This window comes from Galleria mellonella, unplaced genomic scaffold (assembly GCF_026898425.1).
Source record: "Galleria mellonella isolate WM207_F2 unplaced genomic scaffold, CSIRO_AGI_GalMel_v1 utg28, whole genome shotgun sequence".
NCBI lineage: Eukaryota > Metazoa > Arthropoda > Insecta > Lepidoptera > Pyralidae > Galleria > Galleria mellonella.
Genome location: NW_026442064.1, coordinates 76,470 through 94,292, shown reverse-complemented (window position 1 = coordinate 94,292; position 17,823 = coordinate 76,470). Strand labels below are relative to the sequence as shown.

The 17,823-nt window shown below is 39.9% G+C and overlaps 1 protein-coding gene across 4 annotated transcripts in view; it reads right to left on the bottom strand.

The window, feature by feature from the left end:
• Positions 1 to 6,308: 6,308 nt before the first annotated feature.
• The window catches only part of LOC113517854 (anion exchange protein 3), a 68,053-nt gene continuing 56,538 nt past the window's right edge, over positions 6,309 to 17,823 (bottom strand). For all 4 annotated transcript variants that reach the window (XM_031911517.2, XM_031911516.2, XM_026902594.3 and 1 more), the window contains 10 exons: positions 16,838 to 17,549; positions 16,570 to 16,751; positions 16,252 to 16,481; positions 15,992 to 16,170; positions 15,247 to 15,407; positions 14,697 to 14,944; positions 14,326 to 14,540; positions 12,083 to 12,291; positions 11,265 to 11,435; positions 6,309 to 10,846 (listed from right to left, as the gene is read on the bottom strand). In XM_031911517.2, coding sequence (XP_031767377.2) covers positions 10,772 to 10,846; positions 11,265 to 11,435; positions 12,083 to 12,291; positions 14,326 to 14,540; positions 14,697 to 14,944; positions 15,247 to 15,407; positions 15,992 to 16,170; positions 16,252 to 16,481; positions 16,570 to 16,751; positions 16,838 to 17,549 — 2,382 coding nt within the window. In that variant the 3' untranslated portion in view covers positions 6,309 to 10,771. The remainder of the gene's footprint in view (positions 10,847 to 11,264; positions 11,436 to 12,082; positions 12,292 to 14,325; positions 14,541 to 14,696; positions 14,945 to 15,246; positions 15,408 to 15,991; positions 16,171 to 16,251; positions 16,482 to 16,569; positions 16,752 to 16,837; positions 17,550 to 17,823) is intronic.

The following is a 17,823-nucleotide window of genomic DNA, read 5'->3' as shown; positions in this document are numbered from 1 at the left end:
AACCCAACGCCCTTAAAATTATCATGCTAAATTATAGATGTAATTCTATGTCTAATATCACTACGTTCGGTAGGTAGATATCGTATCCGATATTGCAAATCGGCAGATTGGGTAGCGAATTGTTTTGCATTTTACCCGTGGAGGCAGGTTTGCCCAATACGATGAGCCCGACGCCATCGCCGATGTAGTGCTTTAGAAAATTAAATAATTTATTCCTAACCCTGTGATGCCCATTGATGGGAATTCTCAGACTTGGTATGGAGCTCTTGTAGAACAGCATCTCGTCTAAGACAGAAGTGTTCCCAAGCCTGGGCCAAAGCTGTAATATCGTGTGATCCTATCATCAGTGCTCTTAAAAAGAAATACAACTCTACTTTTAGGTCCTATAAAAGAGTTATAGTCGCAGCAAAGTCAGAGCATATTGGTTGAATCGGCAAGAGATTGGCTAATCTAACTTCGGGATTGCTAACTTTCTGATCTCTTGTCAAAGCTGCACAAAAAAAGCATTATCAGTTAATATTTCCAACATTACGCAGGGAGGATAACTAATGAGTTATTGAGCTCTGTACGCTAAAGAAAAAGCCGATCTTATTGTATCTTTCCTTGTCTCTAACTCCACACCTGACATTTAAATAAATTTTCTATTCTCGATTTTTCTTTTTACTTTATGGAATCTATCATTAACCGCCAACTGCTCCGGTACCTAGAAGAGTTCCAGCTGATCTGTGATCACCAGTACTAGTTTCATCAGAGACGCTCGGTCGGTCATCTATTAATTTATTTAACACACTGAAATGAATGGTGTAGGGAACACATTAGATGGACCCGGGAACAATAGGATAAAATTTTATTTTGCGATGAGTCTCGATTTGGGTTCAAGCCTGATACTAGAAGGGTAAGAGTGTACCGTCGTCCTGAAAATACTGAAAGACTGAGGTGCGTTCAGGAAGTGCATCCATACAACGGCTCAACAGTTATGGTATGGACGGGTATTATGAAGAACAGATGAACTGAGCTTATTTTTGTAAATGGTAACATGAACGCTGTAAATTACATTGAGGATGTTCTAATGCCTTATGTCCGTCCATTCGCACAAACGCTAGGCTCCGATTTTATGTTGATGCATGACAATGTGCGCTCGTATACAGCTTTGCACACACGGAAGTACTTAGCAAAGGAAAACATCCTCGTATTGCCTTGGCCTGCACAATCGCCAGACCTCAACCCCATCGAGCATGTATGTGACATGCTCCAAAGACGTGTTTTAAAGGACTTGGATGGAGTAACAACAACCCAACAACTAATGGACTTACTAAAATTTCATTGGGAGCAATTGCACCAGAGGGAGACTGTACAAAAGTCGATTGTTTGGGTACCTCTGTCCCATTCGTGTTTCAACCGTGTAGCAGTTGTGTTTGCATGGCTGTGTTTCGGTTTGAAGGGTGGGATATGGCGTGAATTTACTGGGTACAGAGGAATAACACCTGAGTCCTCAGGAATGGCAACGCATGGGGGGCATCATGGGCAAAACAGTATACTCTGTTATGTCCATGGTACTGCTCATGTCTATAGGCGACGGTTACCACTTTCCATCAGGTGGGTCGTCAGCTTGTTTGATTTAAGAGCAAGTAATTTTATACAACTTATTGTATAAAATTACTTGCTCTTAAATTTTGTAGTGGCCTTGTTATTATTTTCGCAACAGTAAACACATTCGGTCGATGCGCACTCCATGACAATCGACGTCTAGGACGTCTGTCCTTGCAACCCCTAAATGGAGGGGGAAAAGGATTGTTAGTAATGGGCTCCAACTGTTCTCGTGCTAGTAATATACCCTATTAGCTCGAGCTCCACGCGATTGCTCGTGGAAAGCCGGTTAGTTCTTGCTGAATTCGTCACGATGGGCTAACTGACCTGGTTTCATCCTCACCTATCATCTTTCACTGGTGCCCCGCCAGTGTAACCCCCGCCCCGCTAGCGACTGCTGCAGGCGAGGCTACCATTCCATTAACATCCATTAAAAAACCCCAGGTGGATGCGGCTATTTACACACCCATCCGAATGGTTTTTAGTGGCTATTTCTATTACTATTACACGTATAATTATTAAGAGAAAATAATTAAAATGCTTAATATTGTACTTCTCTTTTATTTCATCCTCATCGGCAAGAAAATATAAAGACTGACAGAATTGTAAAACAAAAAACAATAAAAAATTAATAGAAAAATATAAAAGGCGTACTATGATGGCCAGTAATATACCACAATCAATACGTATCCAACTATAACAGATATAAATTTACATAAATGTGTGATGGAGGGAATATATTTAAAAAAATTAAATTCTATATAATCAAGCATATAATGTATTCACGCCAAGCTAATAAAAGTCACTTAAAATAAAAGCAGCATTTTTCATAATCCTGATTTGTTTATTTTTAAGGCCTGTGTTTGAGTTTGTCTTCAGATAATAAATCGCCAATGGGAGTAATGAGAAATATCAATTTTACAAGCAAAAACCTAAAGCATTTCCCTTGTATCCATGAAACTGTAATTGGAATATTCTCAGAGCTGTCGAAGTTCATAAAAAAAAAAAAGATGTTTACAATGTGTGTTTGACAATATCGATTGTCTTTCGGTAAAAAAAGTCGAGCGTCTAATGGCACGACAATAAGATTTTTCATTGAATCCCATAAAGTGTTACAATGGGAGTTCCACGTATTCTATATCATTTTTATTTTTTCATATACGTAACAATAGGATCATTTTATTATCCTCAGTGCTGAATTTAACTACTTGTCTCTCTTAATACACATATAATGTACTCGTGCTGTACAGGTGTAATGTACTTATTACAAAATAAACGAGCCTATTTGCATAGTAAGTTTGCAAATAGCTTGGCATTATAAATTTCTTTATCTACTCGATTTTTTTTTCATGTCATTGCTGTCTTCCTTCTGTAGTAACACAAGTTTCAACCATATAAAAAATGTTAAAAATATATACAAGCGATTAAAAACTATTTTTTATTAAATCATCATCATTTCAGCCATTATTCGTCCACTGCTGGACATAGGCCTTCCCCATATACCGCCATAAGGAACGGTCCTCAGCCACCTGCATCCACTGACTCCCTGCAATGCGTTTAAAGTCGTCATTCCATTTAGTGAGGAGTCATCCTACACTGCATTTGCACGTACGCGGTCGCCACTCAAGAACCTTTCTTCCCCATTGGTTGTCGGTTCTTCTAGCTATGTGACCAGCTCATTGTCACTTCAGCTTGTTTATCCTTCGGGCTATGTTGGTTACTTTGGTTCTTTTGCGGATATCCTCGTTTCGGATTCTATCATACAAAGAAACTCCGAGCATAGCCCGCTAAGTAATTTGAAGCTTTTGCATAAGTGCAGTCGTATAGGATCATGTTTCGGTTCCATAAGTCATCACTGGCAACGAGCACTGATTAAAGACCTTCGTCTTCAAACTCTGAGGTATTTTGGATGAAAAGATGTGGCGTAGTTTCCCGAACACTGCCTAGCCGAGTTGGATTCGTCAGTTGACCTCTCGGTCGAAGATGGATTTATCTATTCAGACAACTTGTCTCATATATACATACTGTTCGACAACTTCGAGCATAGTACAACATATACCAATAGTCAATCTGGCACCGCTGGAGGGACTGTAGTACTGCCCATGTCTTGACCGAATCAAAGGCTTTCTCATAGTTCATAAACGCCAGACATAATATACTCTTTAGTCTTCTGTATAATCTGCGGCAGCGTGTGTATTTTTATTAAATACAACACGTTATTTATTCGATAGTCAATAAATACACAACGCCGTATTTTTGTAAAGAAAACGTAACTATTACTTTATGAGTGTAATAATCAAATTTGAGAGTAGTGCTCGTGCAATATGATACGAGTACTTCAACTGATGAAAATAACGCAGTTTCATGTCTTGACATAGAAAAATTATTTTGGTTATTGATTAAAAATTATACGCGAGACTCTCCACTTATTCTGTAAGTTGAGAGGAAATTACAGTAGGTATTTAATTAATGAAAACCATTACGGAATGGAGTGTCGTTGAACTTTCACAGGTCTCGAAAAGGTAAAATGAATATAAAGGCATATAAGAATAATGTATAATAAATAGTATGTAATATCTCCATTATCATTGTATGTCTATATACGAGTGCATGAAATACTATTGTAGCAAGAGTTCTGAAACCTTTATACAGGGATTCTAAACTATAGCAGGAATCTCAGAGCTTTCATGACCGCTTGGTTCCCTTAGCCTCTAACCCATGCAGTGTCAGTCTGGCTGTGTACTGTTGCCGTATCTGTTCAGTTTCCTGCATCTGAATAATTGTTTGTTCGTGTTAAAAGTGTTTCAATATAAAACAAATATAGGAGACTTAATAATGATATATGTTTTGTACACTAAAGTACAAGTTTTACATGCAAAGTGAATAGAACTGAAACTCGGAAAAGACTTGCAACATAGTTGCAGTTGCTAAGTAACTTACTAAACTACATAACATATGAAAGTAAATGTAAATAAGATAAACGTTATGATTGTACAGTGTTATAATATAGGGAATTATCAAAATATTAATATGAGAGTAGTACTTCGAGACAAAATTGAAACAAAAACTGTAAGCAATGCAAGATATACTATGAAATACTATCATAGCTGTTGTAAGCATATCAAACTTTTTAAAAGAAATATTATCATTAATATATTAGGTATATAGTGTAAGATGTAGGTAGCATTATTAAAAATAATATTATTTGGCCTTTCAATATGAACAGCATCGTGGGCCTACAGTACCCTCATGCGTTGCTATCCCAGAGACTGTGAACTATGTTATATTGTATATAGTCTATGCATTTTAAAATTATAAGTAGACATTGCATAAGCAGATAAGGGAAAAGTAATCAGTCAAGCTACTTTTTGAAGTATTTGTTCCACAGTTGTTTGCCGAATTTAAAGGAAACTAGAGAATAAACGAAAAACTAAAAAGTAATATGTCTTTGTATGAAGAGATGCATTTATTTCTTTCGCTCTCACGAAAATAAATATATATTACTACTATACTATATATTACTTCTTTTACGTGTTTATTTCTTTTTCATCATATAATATTGTCCATCAATTATAGAATAAACGTAACTTTTATCAATAGTTCTTTTTCACTAAATGAAAATGAGAATGACTGATAAAATTTCGGAATTTTTGATTTTTTTTCTTTCTTTATTTATTCATTTAGGCACAGCAACAGTAATACAATTCACATTACGTTGACTATAATAAGCTTTATAACTAAGTAATTGTTTTAAAATTGTACACCGTTAATTGCTAGGCACAGCGTCAGCTTATAGCCTAAAAGTTTGAAGATTACTAGACATCGTCAGAATTTTGATGATCAGTATGTCAGTGACATATTTATAAAACTTTGCCTAGTGATATTTCGTCAATTATAAGTTACAATTATCGGGTGACAATATAGCCTGCTACAGCATGTCCTCTTGATCACTAAAAATTCAAACTTCTTGCCATAAATTGCATTAAAAATCCACAATAAAATTAAAGAGGCTTAAAATCGCTTCGAGAATAGGTTGGCACGGTACGAGCGCTCGACTCGGCGATAGCACTGCTGTAGCTCGATAAAATGATAGTATAAGGTAGGGGGAAGCACAATAGACTCCGACGGGTCGACCTGCAGCAGCTTAGATAGGCAAATTTAAGATAACCTACGAGTACATCAGATACATAAGAATGTAGCACAGGTACTTGGTGTAGTACTTATATTGTGATATTCAGCCAGGACACTTTATGTTGTGAGAAGCCAGACTGTGAACATCGGAGGGCACAGCCTAGAACAATTTCAATTTAAAAAAAGCTTTTTTACTACATTGACCACCTAATAAAGCCGTCAAGTCGAAGACATCGAAAACATTCTTAAAAAGGTAGAATTATTATTCTGCAGCTTTGCCTATAGCAATTTCCGTTTGATTTTGAGTAAATACCGAATATTTGGTTTACCTGTTTACCACTAATTCAGTTAAATCCGTTCAGATGTTAAGCCAGACTGGAAAATGTACTCGTAGAAACATTTTTACATATTTATAATGAGCAGGATTACAGTAATCGTTTAGTTTTTTTTTTTTTCTTTACTAGGAAAACGTGTCGACGTCCTATCTAGTAGGAAGTGGCTGCAGCCGCTCGTAATGCAAGGCACGTCACAAGTGCGTTACCGAAGTTCTTCGAAGAGCACCAGTTACAACACATTAATAATACTCGGTATTTGTTTGAAGTGATAATTTATTTGTTCAACAACATTTTTTATAAAACCAAAATATTTACTACGTCACAAGTTGTTCGATGCTTAGCTACTTATTTATTGCAATAACTACTACTTATTTAATAATATTAAAAACACAATATAGACTTTATTACATCTGCAAATTCTGCAGCTAAACAAGTCTACGCGGGCTATGCGATCACTTAACCATAAATTGTGGTTTCTCATTATTGCTCGAATGAGGAACTTTTGTTATAACGCGCCCAGTACACGATCAATCATCAATAGTAATCTCCATAAACTACCTGTACATGTTATAGGATTTAAATAGCAGGAAACTTCGTGCATACTAGTATGACTACCTCTGTTCCCTACGTGGACCACCAAGTGACGTGCTCGGATCTGGCGGATTCTGTTTGATTGCCACTGATTGACTGGTTGTAAGGCAAGAGACGTTGTCGTAAGATCAAGACGAGGCCAGTTATTGTGTGTGATTATACCCGACCGGCCATATGCGACTGATGTGATGGTAATGATTGATCGTCTAACGAACACTAGTCTGCGGCCCTACTGACCGGCACATAGTGCACCTTGTCTCTATCAAAATGAATTAATTAACTTTGTTCACACATAAGTTTCTACGTCCTTATCTGGCAGTTTACAATTTGTATTTTTTTATCAGAGAAAATGCAGCTCTGTGAGGACCGATGGCTTTCGATCCTACAGGCTGGCGCCTGCGCAGGCGGGGGACCTTTTATTGGCGGAGAAGAAAATTCCTCGTTGCACTGTACCGCCGAGACTTGCCACTGGCCGTAGTTATTACTAACGCACAGACAAAAAAGTCAAAAGTATCTCGAAATCTTCGAAAAGTAAAGTACGTCCCCCGTCTGCAAGGTTCTAGTAAGAAAAAAATAGACGTGGTTGGCTACATAAATAATAATAATAATTTAACAACAATACTTACAGCTAAATGTACCTAAACAAAACAATATAATCTGTTATAAACAACAAAGTAATCGCATGACTTAATTCCACAATTTGTACTAACGTTCCACTGCTCACTAACAATCCTACATGATTATTATCCACGAATTGTAATGTGCAATTCGTCGACATCAGGCGGGAACAGTACTGCAGCGCTTATAGTAAAATAATTAATGATTAATTAATGGTACCGATAATTATTGGATGCGCGCTCAGAAGGCGATGTTAGCATCAAGCGACCACATACAACATGAACAAAACCATAGACAACGGAGTTACTGGTGCTGTGACATGGCCAATGTTCGACAATGCAACGTCGGAATTACCAACATTCATAAGACGATTGTTTTCTATAGATGCAGCATTGTAACATAAGATGTTACTATAAGCGTTGTAGTGCTGTAAGTAGGTACGAACTATACGTAGCGTTTGTAAACATCACTTAAAATTAGTGAAAAAAAAATTATAAGTAAGTCTAGTGGGCACATTGTGTCAATCACTACATGAACAAATCTAAGTTCCAGGGGCACAGTTTTGTAGCATCGACATTTTATGTGGCAATGACCTGCACACGTGCGTCGGTACGTGCATATACAAGCACGACTGCAAAACAAACAACAGCCTATTGTATGCTTTCATATAATAATACAGTAACATAGCCATAACAAAGTACAAAATTAAATCATATAAATACAAATTGTTCAGTACGCCTTCGTGGGCGTAGAAAAAGAAAGAGCCCACATATAAATTTAGAAACAACATTGCAAAGTATTATGTTTATAGGATTTATCCACAGTAAACTAGTTATGTGGACAGAGTTCAACGCTCTCAAGCCGCGAATTATTTTACTACGACGTATGAGCAAACCTCGCGCGCTGACACATGCGTGGCACAATTTATACATTTTATTCGAAAAATTCTTTCAAATGCTAGATATAAATAGTATTTAGGTTCTTTTAATTAATTGAAATTATTATATATTTATGTCAACAAAAAATCTGAAACTGAAGTACTAAAATAATATAAGTAGATAAAGTAGTAGAGTGCTAGTGTATAGCACGAGCTTGTGATGCGACGCTTGTGATCGTGTTCATGATATGTTCAATGGTATTGCTACGTCGTGTTTCTCCTTAAAAACTAATCTGAGCATGTATAATACTGCTGATCAATGCTTTTTCACGGGGAAATAATCGCTGCGAGTGATCGAGCGGTTGCTGACGCGATACGGTGCGGTGCGGTGCGATGCGGCGCGGTGCGGCGTGGCCGACGTGGTTCGCTCGTTACAGCTCAGTATGATCACCATCAGTTGCATCGTCTATATAGTCACAATCCCTCTGCTCGCATGTATTTCTTCTATGTATTTACTACTGAAACTTCTAGATAATTCTACGTTCTAAATAAATGTTTCTTTGGCACCTTTCCTTTGGCTCGCAACCGTAAAAACAAAGACCTGGGGCACTCTTGCGAACATAGAAATAAAATAGCCATATCTATATTAAAAAGGCTAACTTATATGATATAATGAACTTAGGAACAATATTGCATTGTTTTTAATAATGAACTAACAAAGTATCACTTGTTGAGAATGGTGTCAACAATCTGCCGCAAATGCAACTCGTTGCGAAACAATTTATCCAAATAAAAATGCATTCGTTACTGAATTGACCTTTTAAAAGTAAGTAGGCTGACATGGCACGCCGCGCGTGTCCATTACATTAATGACTTAATTAATTTAAAATAAAAATAAAATAAAATTATAAAATACGATAGCAAGAGTGCCGTACTTAAGTGTTTGGTAACATTTTCATCGCAGCTTGAGCAAAGTGCTGCGCGATGCTGGCACAATCCGCGAGGGATCGTAACAGGGGCCACTACTAACTACCGCACTGTGCCCTAAAGAGCAATCACTACTATTGTTGTTACGTGCCTGAGGCCCTATGTAAAATTGAAGTAGGTATTTACGTGTACAGTTCGCGGCAAAAAACTTCCACGGCACCAATGAAGCATGCGCATTAAACGCTTTTCCATGAAAAACTGCTCTTGCGCACATCGAACGGCACTAAAACCGTACTCGAGTTATTTGCCCAAACTGTACTTTTTAAATTTTTACAGCTATAAGCTACGTTAAACGCATACCACACAGCTTTCCGCATTATATGCTAAATAGATTTTTATCTTATCAAATAATTTAAGTACATATTAGTATCCAGAAAATAGATATTATATAGAAAGACAAAATAGGAAAGAGCGTGTTTAACACATAAACTCTCCCTTATCACATATAGTTATATTGCTGTGCTCCGGCGCGCTCCCCCGCGCCCCCCGCGCCCCCCGGTCGCACGGTACAGGTGGCGCCGCAGTCGCGGCCGCCGTACACACGCCATACGTACATTATCAAATGTTACGACACCAAGTAACATGTCTGGACTCGGAATCTGCGCCTAGACAACTTATCGCTACGGATCTGATACAGTTATTCTGCGGGATGTATGTAGCCGATGCTCGAGTGAGAGTCTGTTCTACTAAATTGCGCAGACTCAATGTGATGATGTACGAATACATGTAACTATGCCTGCAGGGGCCGCCTGCTGTTGCGCGTTGACATTGTGACGAAGCGACCGGCGCACCGCCTCCTCGCGGCGTCACCTGTACTCCAACTAGCCAGTTTGGATATGAGCTTATATGAGCGTAGAATACATAATACAATAATATACATATATAGTCTACTCGGTCGGTGGATAAAACAATAACAAATCTGTCTTTTATTCAATATTGATTATTTAGTTGCAACATTCTGTAAGAATGTCTGGACGACCCGAGGACATTCCGATAACATTACGTGTGTGTACAAGCTTTATTACCATTATTTAACACGAACAGACATACCTAGTATGTAATTTTAAATATAGTCCTATTAAAAATATTGTGGACATTCTACGGTGATTGTAACAACACGCGAATAGTTCCTATATTATAGAAATCTTCTAATATTTAATTATTATCATCAAAATAGACAATTCATTTGAAATATTATTAATAAAATAGATTATAAACCACTTTTTTTTTTTACTTAATATGCTATGAAACATAAGTACTTTCATTCCATTATGTTGGAATTCAGCACCGGGTCAGTGCCTCCAATTGTTATTTATCTGTTTTGTTATTTCAAATGTTTAAGTACAACAGGCACGAGCCCTGACTCCATGTTAATTGAGGTGCGCCGATGGTAAGTACAGTGGTTGAGTGGCTCTGAGGCTGTAGTCCACGTATGTGGTACGCGGTGTGGTCGCTGCTGTACTGCAGGGCTCAGTACGACGCGGGAGTGACTCCTCACCGTACTGAAGGCGCGTGAGTACCAGTGCGCGTTGCTGCGTTGTGCTACAGGCGAGTACAGTGCGCAGGCAGCCGTCAGCACGCCCGCAGTGGCCGCGGCCCGCCCCGCCCCGCCCCGCCCCTCCCCGGCCCCGGCCCCGGCTCCGCTTTAGCCGGGGAGCGGCGCCTCCTCGTAGAAGTCGGGCTCATCGTCCTTGTCTATCTCTTTTTGTGCACCGTCCAACTGTCAATTTTAATACAACTCATTACAAAGTGCAACAAACACTGACGGCATAATGTTTTTGACAAATTTTAAAGAACCAGGAGGAGCCAAGTATTATAATTATGATGGTCATCAGGTCGGTATTTATATTTTAAACTGTGTTTCACTCCCAATAGTTACTTATTCTTTGAAATGAAAGTGATAGGTGCAACGCGTCATTTACTACCAAAGGGAGGGTGAGAAAAGCGTGTGCTCGCTTGCTGAGTGGGCGCTACCTTAGGAACATGGTTATACTCTGTTACGGTATACTACTCTGATAGGTGCTGATATAACATAATAACCCATGTTTCGACAAGTAGCCGTGTGCTGCGATTGGAATAGCTATTAAAATCATACCGGCACGCTCGATTGCCACTCTGAGTAGAGTAGTGCAACTAACCGCGCGCAGTTGCAGCGGCGTGAAGATATAGGCGAGCGAGAGCCGCAGCGGCACCATCATGACGAGGAAGAAGGGCAGCGCGAGCGAGACCCGCGACGACTTGATCGCGTACAGCAGGGCCAGCCCGGCCGCCTGGATCAGCGTGAACAGGTGCATCTTCATCGTCGGCACCTGCAAACGGCCACGTGCACACATCAACAACGCCATTCGTGTGCTATTAGAATATTGCCCTACATCATATTTAATTATGAAGCCTTCAAGTTCCCAAAATTTTACAAAAAGTATGTTTTCTATGTAATTAGAATATCTTGGCCGTGTGGCCCCGGCATAGAAAGCGCCATTTCTTCCTTTCCCATGGGTGTCGTAAGAGGCGACTAAAGGCGAAGGAGGGGCGACCGCCGATGGGCAGCAGCGTCCCTCTTAAAACATGTCTAAAGCCTATCTATGGTTGCCACTCTACTTGGCAAGCATAGCAACTACTGGCAAAACCCTTCAAGAGGGAGGCTTTGTTCAACAGTGGATAATTGAAAGCTGATATAATATCAGGTTCCCCATGTAACTATAATATCTGGAATATTTACTGAAGCTAACACTGTCTCTCAGCGCGATCATAGAGCCAAGTTACACTACACCACCACTGCATCGTCGTATTGCCTTGCCGTGGCTACATATCTGGCTTCTTTGAGCTACGACATCCAATTATTATTAAACTTAACATAGCTTATTCTCATTATTGTGATATGATAAACGTATAATGGGAATGGTAAATGGCATTGCTATTGATAAAGCTATATAGTAAGTTGAACAGTTGTACTGACCCTCCTCACATAAGGCACCTGCGGGTGGTGCTTGACAGGCTTAAACAGTAAGATGCAGCGATCCCAGAACTGTATGCCGCCGAGGGCGGAGATGCCCATGTAGAGGAACACGCCGAACAGCACGGCCATCGGCACCAGCCGCAGCCAGTTGGACGCCAGCACCGATATGCCCACCAGGACGGCCACCAGCAGCCCCGTTAGTCGTTGTTCTAAAATTCAAATTCGAAACATATTTATTCAAATACACTTGTTGCCAGCACTTTTAAATTGTCACTTTTTATGAATTTGCTACAAGATTCGAAAAGTTGTTATCTGCTGAGAAGAATCCGTAAAGAACTTAATGGTCAGTGGATATATATACATATGTATTTGTCACGCCTATCTCCCATTAGGGTAGGCAGAACGGTTACTCCTTAAAATTTTTGTTATAATAAGTAGTACACATATATTTATTTAAATGCACTTCATCTAAACTTACAAGGTCATTAAAAAGCACGTGCATAATCGACTTACATCATGCACGCTTCTCATTCAAGTAATCGTTTAGTGTGTAGCAGGCAATATATGTTTTTAATAACGTTTTTATAATACACATATGCATCAACCGGCCTAATCTCCGGCCTAAAATCAGTCGTGAAATGATAACGACTATTAAAATCTTTATTGATACAATTCATCACAATTTCCCAAATTTATTACTTCTCTATTAATATTATGAAGTTTATGGAGTCTGTAAGCCAAACTTTAGACAAATTTAAATATAGAAACAATTTGACTCGTACTTTAATATCGATAAATACTTTTAAAATAACATGAAATATAGAATTTTGAGTACAATTTTGAATTTATTGGTGATATAGTATACCTTGTCTTTTATAAGTCGAGGACTTTAGAATTATTGTGGACCTTCTATGACTACTGTTGTGAACAATAGCTGGCATATACAATAGTATATATGTAAATAATAGACAAAAGTAATCGATTAGGCTAAAATTAAAACTATATAGATACACTGTACAGTGAGTACACCGCGGCTTGGCTTATACGCGACTGCATTCCATATTACCTTCCTGATTCTAATAATATCTGCGACTTCGAATTTTATGTATGTTACACTCGTATTGTATTGTAACAAACATAGCTAATTAATTTTTCGGAATCTTTCCACGCGGCCGCACGGCCGTATCACTTGGTTTCGAGGGCGAGCTATCTACGAGTATCGCGAGTTTATTCACCGGGCGCACAACAAGTTACGAAAAAATAATAACAACAAAGCTAATGAAAAATATTTCTATCCTAATTAAAGTATTGTACATTGTAGCATTATTATATATTGTTTATTATTTTATATTGTTATTATGCTAAGTACTAAGAAGGACTGATGCCAGCCACTCGTCAATCGTCCCTCTTAAAAGTCAACACCTTGGGTCATATGGATAAAAACATTATGCCAACCTCAAAATGTATATAATTGAGACAAGAGTAGGACAGATAGCTCCATCATGTTTAACTATTATCAAGTATAGGTACACTAAATATAGACTATTACGAGTATATAATACTAAAGTTATAAAAACAAATTGTACAAAAAATAACTATTGTATACATATATTATTATAAAGAAGTGGAAACCGGTCAAGAAATAAAAACGTATCTAATAATAATTGATGGAAGAGTACAAGTGTTTTTATAGCGGCCGCACCGATGTAGCGAGTGACGACTGTCCATATACATATTTATTACGATAACGATTTTTTATTTATAATAATTAACAAGTGGGACGCACTAGGCAAAGGTCTTCGTAAAATTTCGTCTGCTTTACCTACTTTATACAATAATGAGGTGTCACAATTGCCGACCACGGAATTCAGTACTTTACACAACGGCCGATACATTTACAACGATGCCCTTTGCACTTGTATACAAATTGGCGCCGACAAAGGGTCACGATATCTACTCGTGCCAATAGGTACCTATTGGAAGCCCCCTGCTTCCAATGCAGTACGGGCCTATAAGAGAAGAACCCAGCTGTCGCACGCATTAACACGGTCGCATAGGCACATAACATGTAGGAACACCGCAAGGGTAGATAATAATATTTTTGAATGCCTATTAATTAGACTCGATTGACAATTTAGGGTCAAATATAGACACACAAGGTAAATGCAGTTGCGATACTCCTTGAAGTCGATATTATATTATAATAAACAATTGCAAATTATTAATACGTAGTTGTAGGTTACCTTTGACCTCGACGATGTGGGGCTTGTCGCCGGGCGCGTGCGTGGTGGACATAACGGTGAGCGCGGACACGTGGCTGACGGAGCGCACGGTGGCCACGCACTGCCACGGCGCGCCGAACATGCCGCACAGCGCGTTCACCAGCGACATTATCACGATGTCCATGTGGAACCCGCTGCCCTTCTTCAGCCCGCGCTCGGGCTTGTCCACGATCAGCCTGCAGGCCGATATTAGTGTCAACCACGCGCACGCCACTATATTATAACGAGTACTTCGCATTCGCAGCGTATCACATTACAAACAGTTCGCAAACGCAGAAGGAACCGTATGGATGAGTACTCATCGAGATTTAGATAATGGCTTGTGGTCTTACTCGGCGATGTGCGTTTCCATGAAGACGATGATGTAGACCATGAGAGCGGGCAGCACCATGGCGAGCGACGCCCACAGCGGGATGGTGGCGAGGCCCGGGTTGAGCGGCACGAACCAGGAGCGCGGCGCGGTGGGGCTGAGGCCGGCGGGCACGCGCAGTGTCTCCGTCCACACGGGCACCACGCACGACACGCCCACCATAAGCACGATCGCGATCGGCACGCCGAAGTCGCCGAGCGCGCGTCGAGCCTGCACCGCGCAACATGCACAACAACCGCTCACTCACTTGTTCACTCCTTATTGCAATGAAGGTCACTTCATTCAAAATAAAACACGTGTCAACGAGTTTTATTTTTAATACATACACTGTATACATAATAGAGAAGAGTAATTTAAACAGTTTGACTGCAGTTTTATGTAGTTTTTTCAAAGTTTTACCGTTGTAAGATAAAACGTACGAATTTTGACCGCAATTACAAATCCTATTGTTAATAATAATAACAGCGAAACCGCGACATACATATGTAATAAATTATAAATATTCTACTTACGCTACGGCCGAGGAATTTTCCATTTCGGAAGATGCGGAGATAGTAAGCAATGATGAAGGTACTAAGTGTCAGCATGGTGCAGAAAAGCGCGGTGTTGGGCTGCGGCGGCATATGGCCCGCCTTCGCCGGCGCCGCCGCCCGCGGCAACGTCGCGTTGCTCTCTGTAGCACAGGTAATACCAAATGTACCCACTAAATAACTGTATTCTGCACACAGGAAATCTATCCCTGTACGGTAGTTTTCCATTATAAATTTCATATCGTGTTGTCTGTATACATGCTGACTAATCAATAATTATATGAAACCGTAAAATGTTCCTGGGCATCGTGAAAGAGTATTTAGACATCCGTAGTACTGTGCCAATGACGTCTACTTACATAAATCGTCTCTATAAGGTTGCATATTTTAAGAAATTTTAACTGTTTTTTTTATTTTATTTTTTTATTTAACACACGATTGCCGTATACAGCTTAATATACTCAGCTAATAGAGTCCCTGGAACAGCATATACGCATAAGGCGAGTTATGAGAGTGGATGAAATAAGCATGCGTGTAAGTGTGTGATTGTAAGACTTTATATCCCTGGGTAGACAGGAAGAATCGAGTCTTTCTATCTACCCAGCGACGAGACTTAGCGTAAAGATAGGTAGAAATATATATATATAGAAAGATATACGCCACTCTAAGCCTCTTCTGGCTCGTTATTCCTCAATTGTAGTTCCGCGTTGTATAATGTCAATGTTACCTAATAAAGTTCCGTTTATAGACAGGTCTGGCACAGGTGTGGAATCCACTACTGAAACATTGTTGTATTGGCAATAGTCGACGCCGAGTGGGTGCGAGCGGTACACGTTGATCGTGCTCGTTATTGGTTCGGAGATGAAGATCAATGAGATCAGGAAAGCGAAAATGTCTTCTGTGAATCTGTAATTTAAACAAGTAAATAAGGTTAAACATGATTGTTCGCGCATTTTAATATATAGGTACAACATAACAATAAAAGACCTTGTGATTTTTTTGACAGCAACACTGCCCTCGATGGAAGCAACGCACAGCGCGATGATAATCATCCAGAGGCCGCAGTACATGCGTGCTGCTAGAAAGTCGAACCCGTACGAGTGGCAGAAGTTGGCGAGCGACTCATCGAGCAGCAACAGTGGACCGGTCGCGCCGGTGATCATCAACGGCTGTCCGGACAATAGCCCGAACACTAAACCGCCCACACATGTAAATACCTACAAACACGATCTACGTGAATACATTTCTTGATCGAAATCACAATGCTCATGTTCACACCAAATTATTTGTTGTCAGTATACTAACCAATGTTTCTGATATTCCAATTGCGCCATAAGTTTTATCGGCTAGCAAGCCGCCAAACGTGATGGCAGAGGACAGTGCGGCAAAGTACATGAAGATGGTAGCTGCCGCGCACTGACCGTTTAGAGCATCGATAAAATCTGATTTGTAGTATGGGTAGCGACGTTTGATATCACGGATCACACCTGTGTATATCAAATTTATGTTTAAATGTATTGTCCACCACGTGCATTCACAAAAAAAAGAAAAGAAAAAATATTGAAATACTCACCTCCAAAAAGTCGACCCGTCCTTGAGAGTGGATCATCAGGTTCTTTAGGAGGGGAGCCCTTCTCAGCTTCGATTAGAGCTTTCTTCTCATCGGAGGCGGGAGTTTCTACTTCGCTGGCGGCACGTTTCTTTTCTAAAGCATTTTGTTTGCGTCGCCGTATCATTTGGCTCTTTGCTTTTAGTTCGTCTATGGGTAACAATGCCTGCCTCTCCCAGTCACCGGGAGGCAATACTATCGAGTCATCCAAAAACTCGTTGATAGCGGATAACAACTCTCGTCGGTCGTCAGCTTTGTATGCTATCGAATGGAATGATGGGTTCGACATTAGCGTCGAAATGGAGCGACCTACTTCGTGGTAATCGAGATCAGCCCCACTCGGTCCCAGAAGAATGAACATAAATCGCACCGGAATAGGTACTTCTGTTATAGATGGCATAAGAATTCCTTGGGCGAGTCGCACGAATGCAATAGTAGGTTGATCCAGAAAACCGACGGCACCGACGAGTACGGTGGTAGCTTCGGCGTCTTCTGGAATACGTTTCCTGATTGAGTCATTGGCTCGGCGCAGCTCGTCCTGCGAACCGTCGGCCAGTGCCACTGCGGTTAAGTACTCGACCTCACGCAGATCCGCGCCCCCCATTGACGTTTTCTTCTGGAGAGTGGCCGCCGGCAGCGCGTACGAGCTGCGACGTCGTCGATGCTCCGCCAAATTCTGTACACACAAATATAACTCCGCTGTTACTTAAATCGAGACGACGTGGTATAAATTACCATGCATTAAAATTGTTTACGTTACCTTAACTTCTGTTAAACGTTCCACAACATAAATTAAAATGCTATAATTTTCAAATTCAAACAAAATTTTGCAGAAAAACCGAACCAATAGTTAGATAACACAGAAATCTACTGCTATGGAAGGTATAGTAGAGGTAAATGTCTTATGGTTTATAACAAACAGGAGTTAACACCATCATTTAGGTAAACTA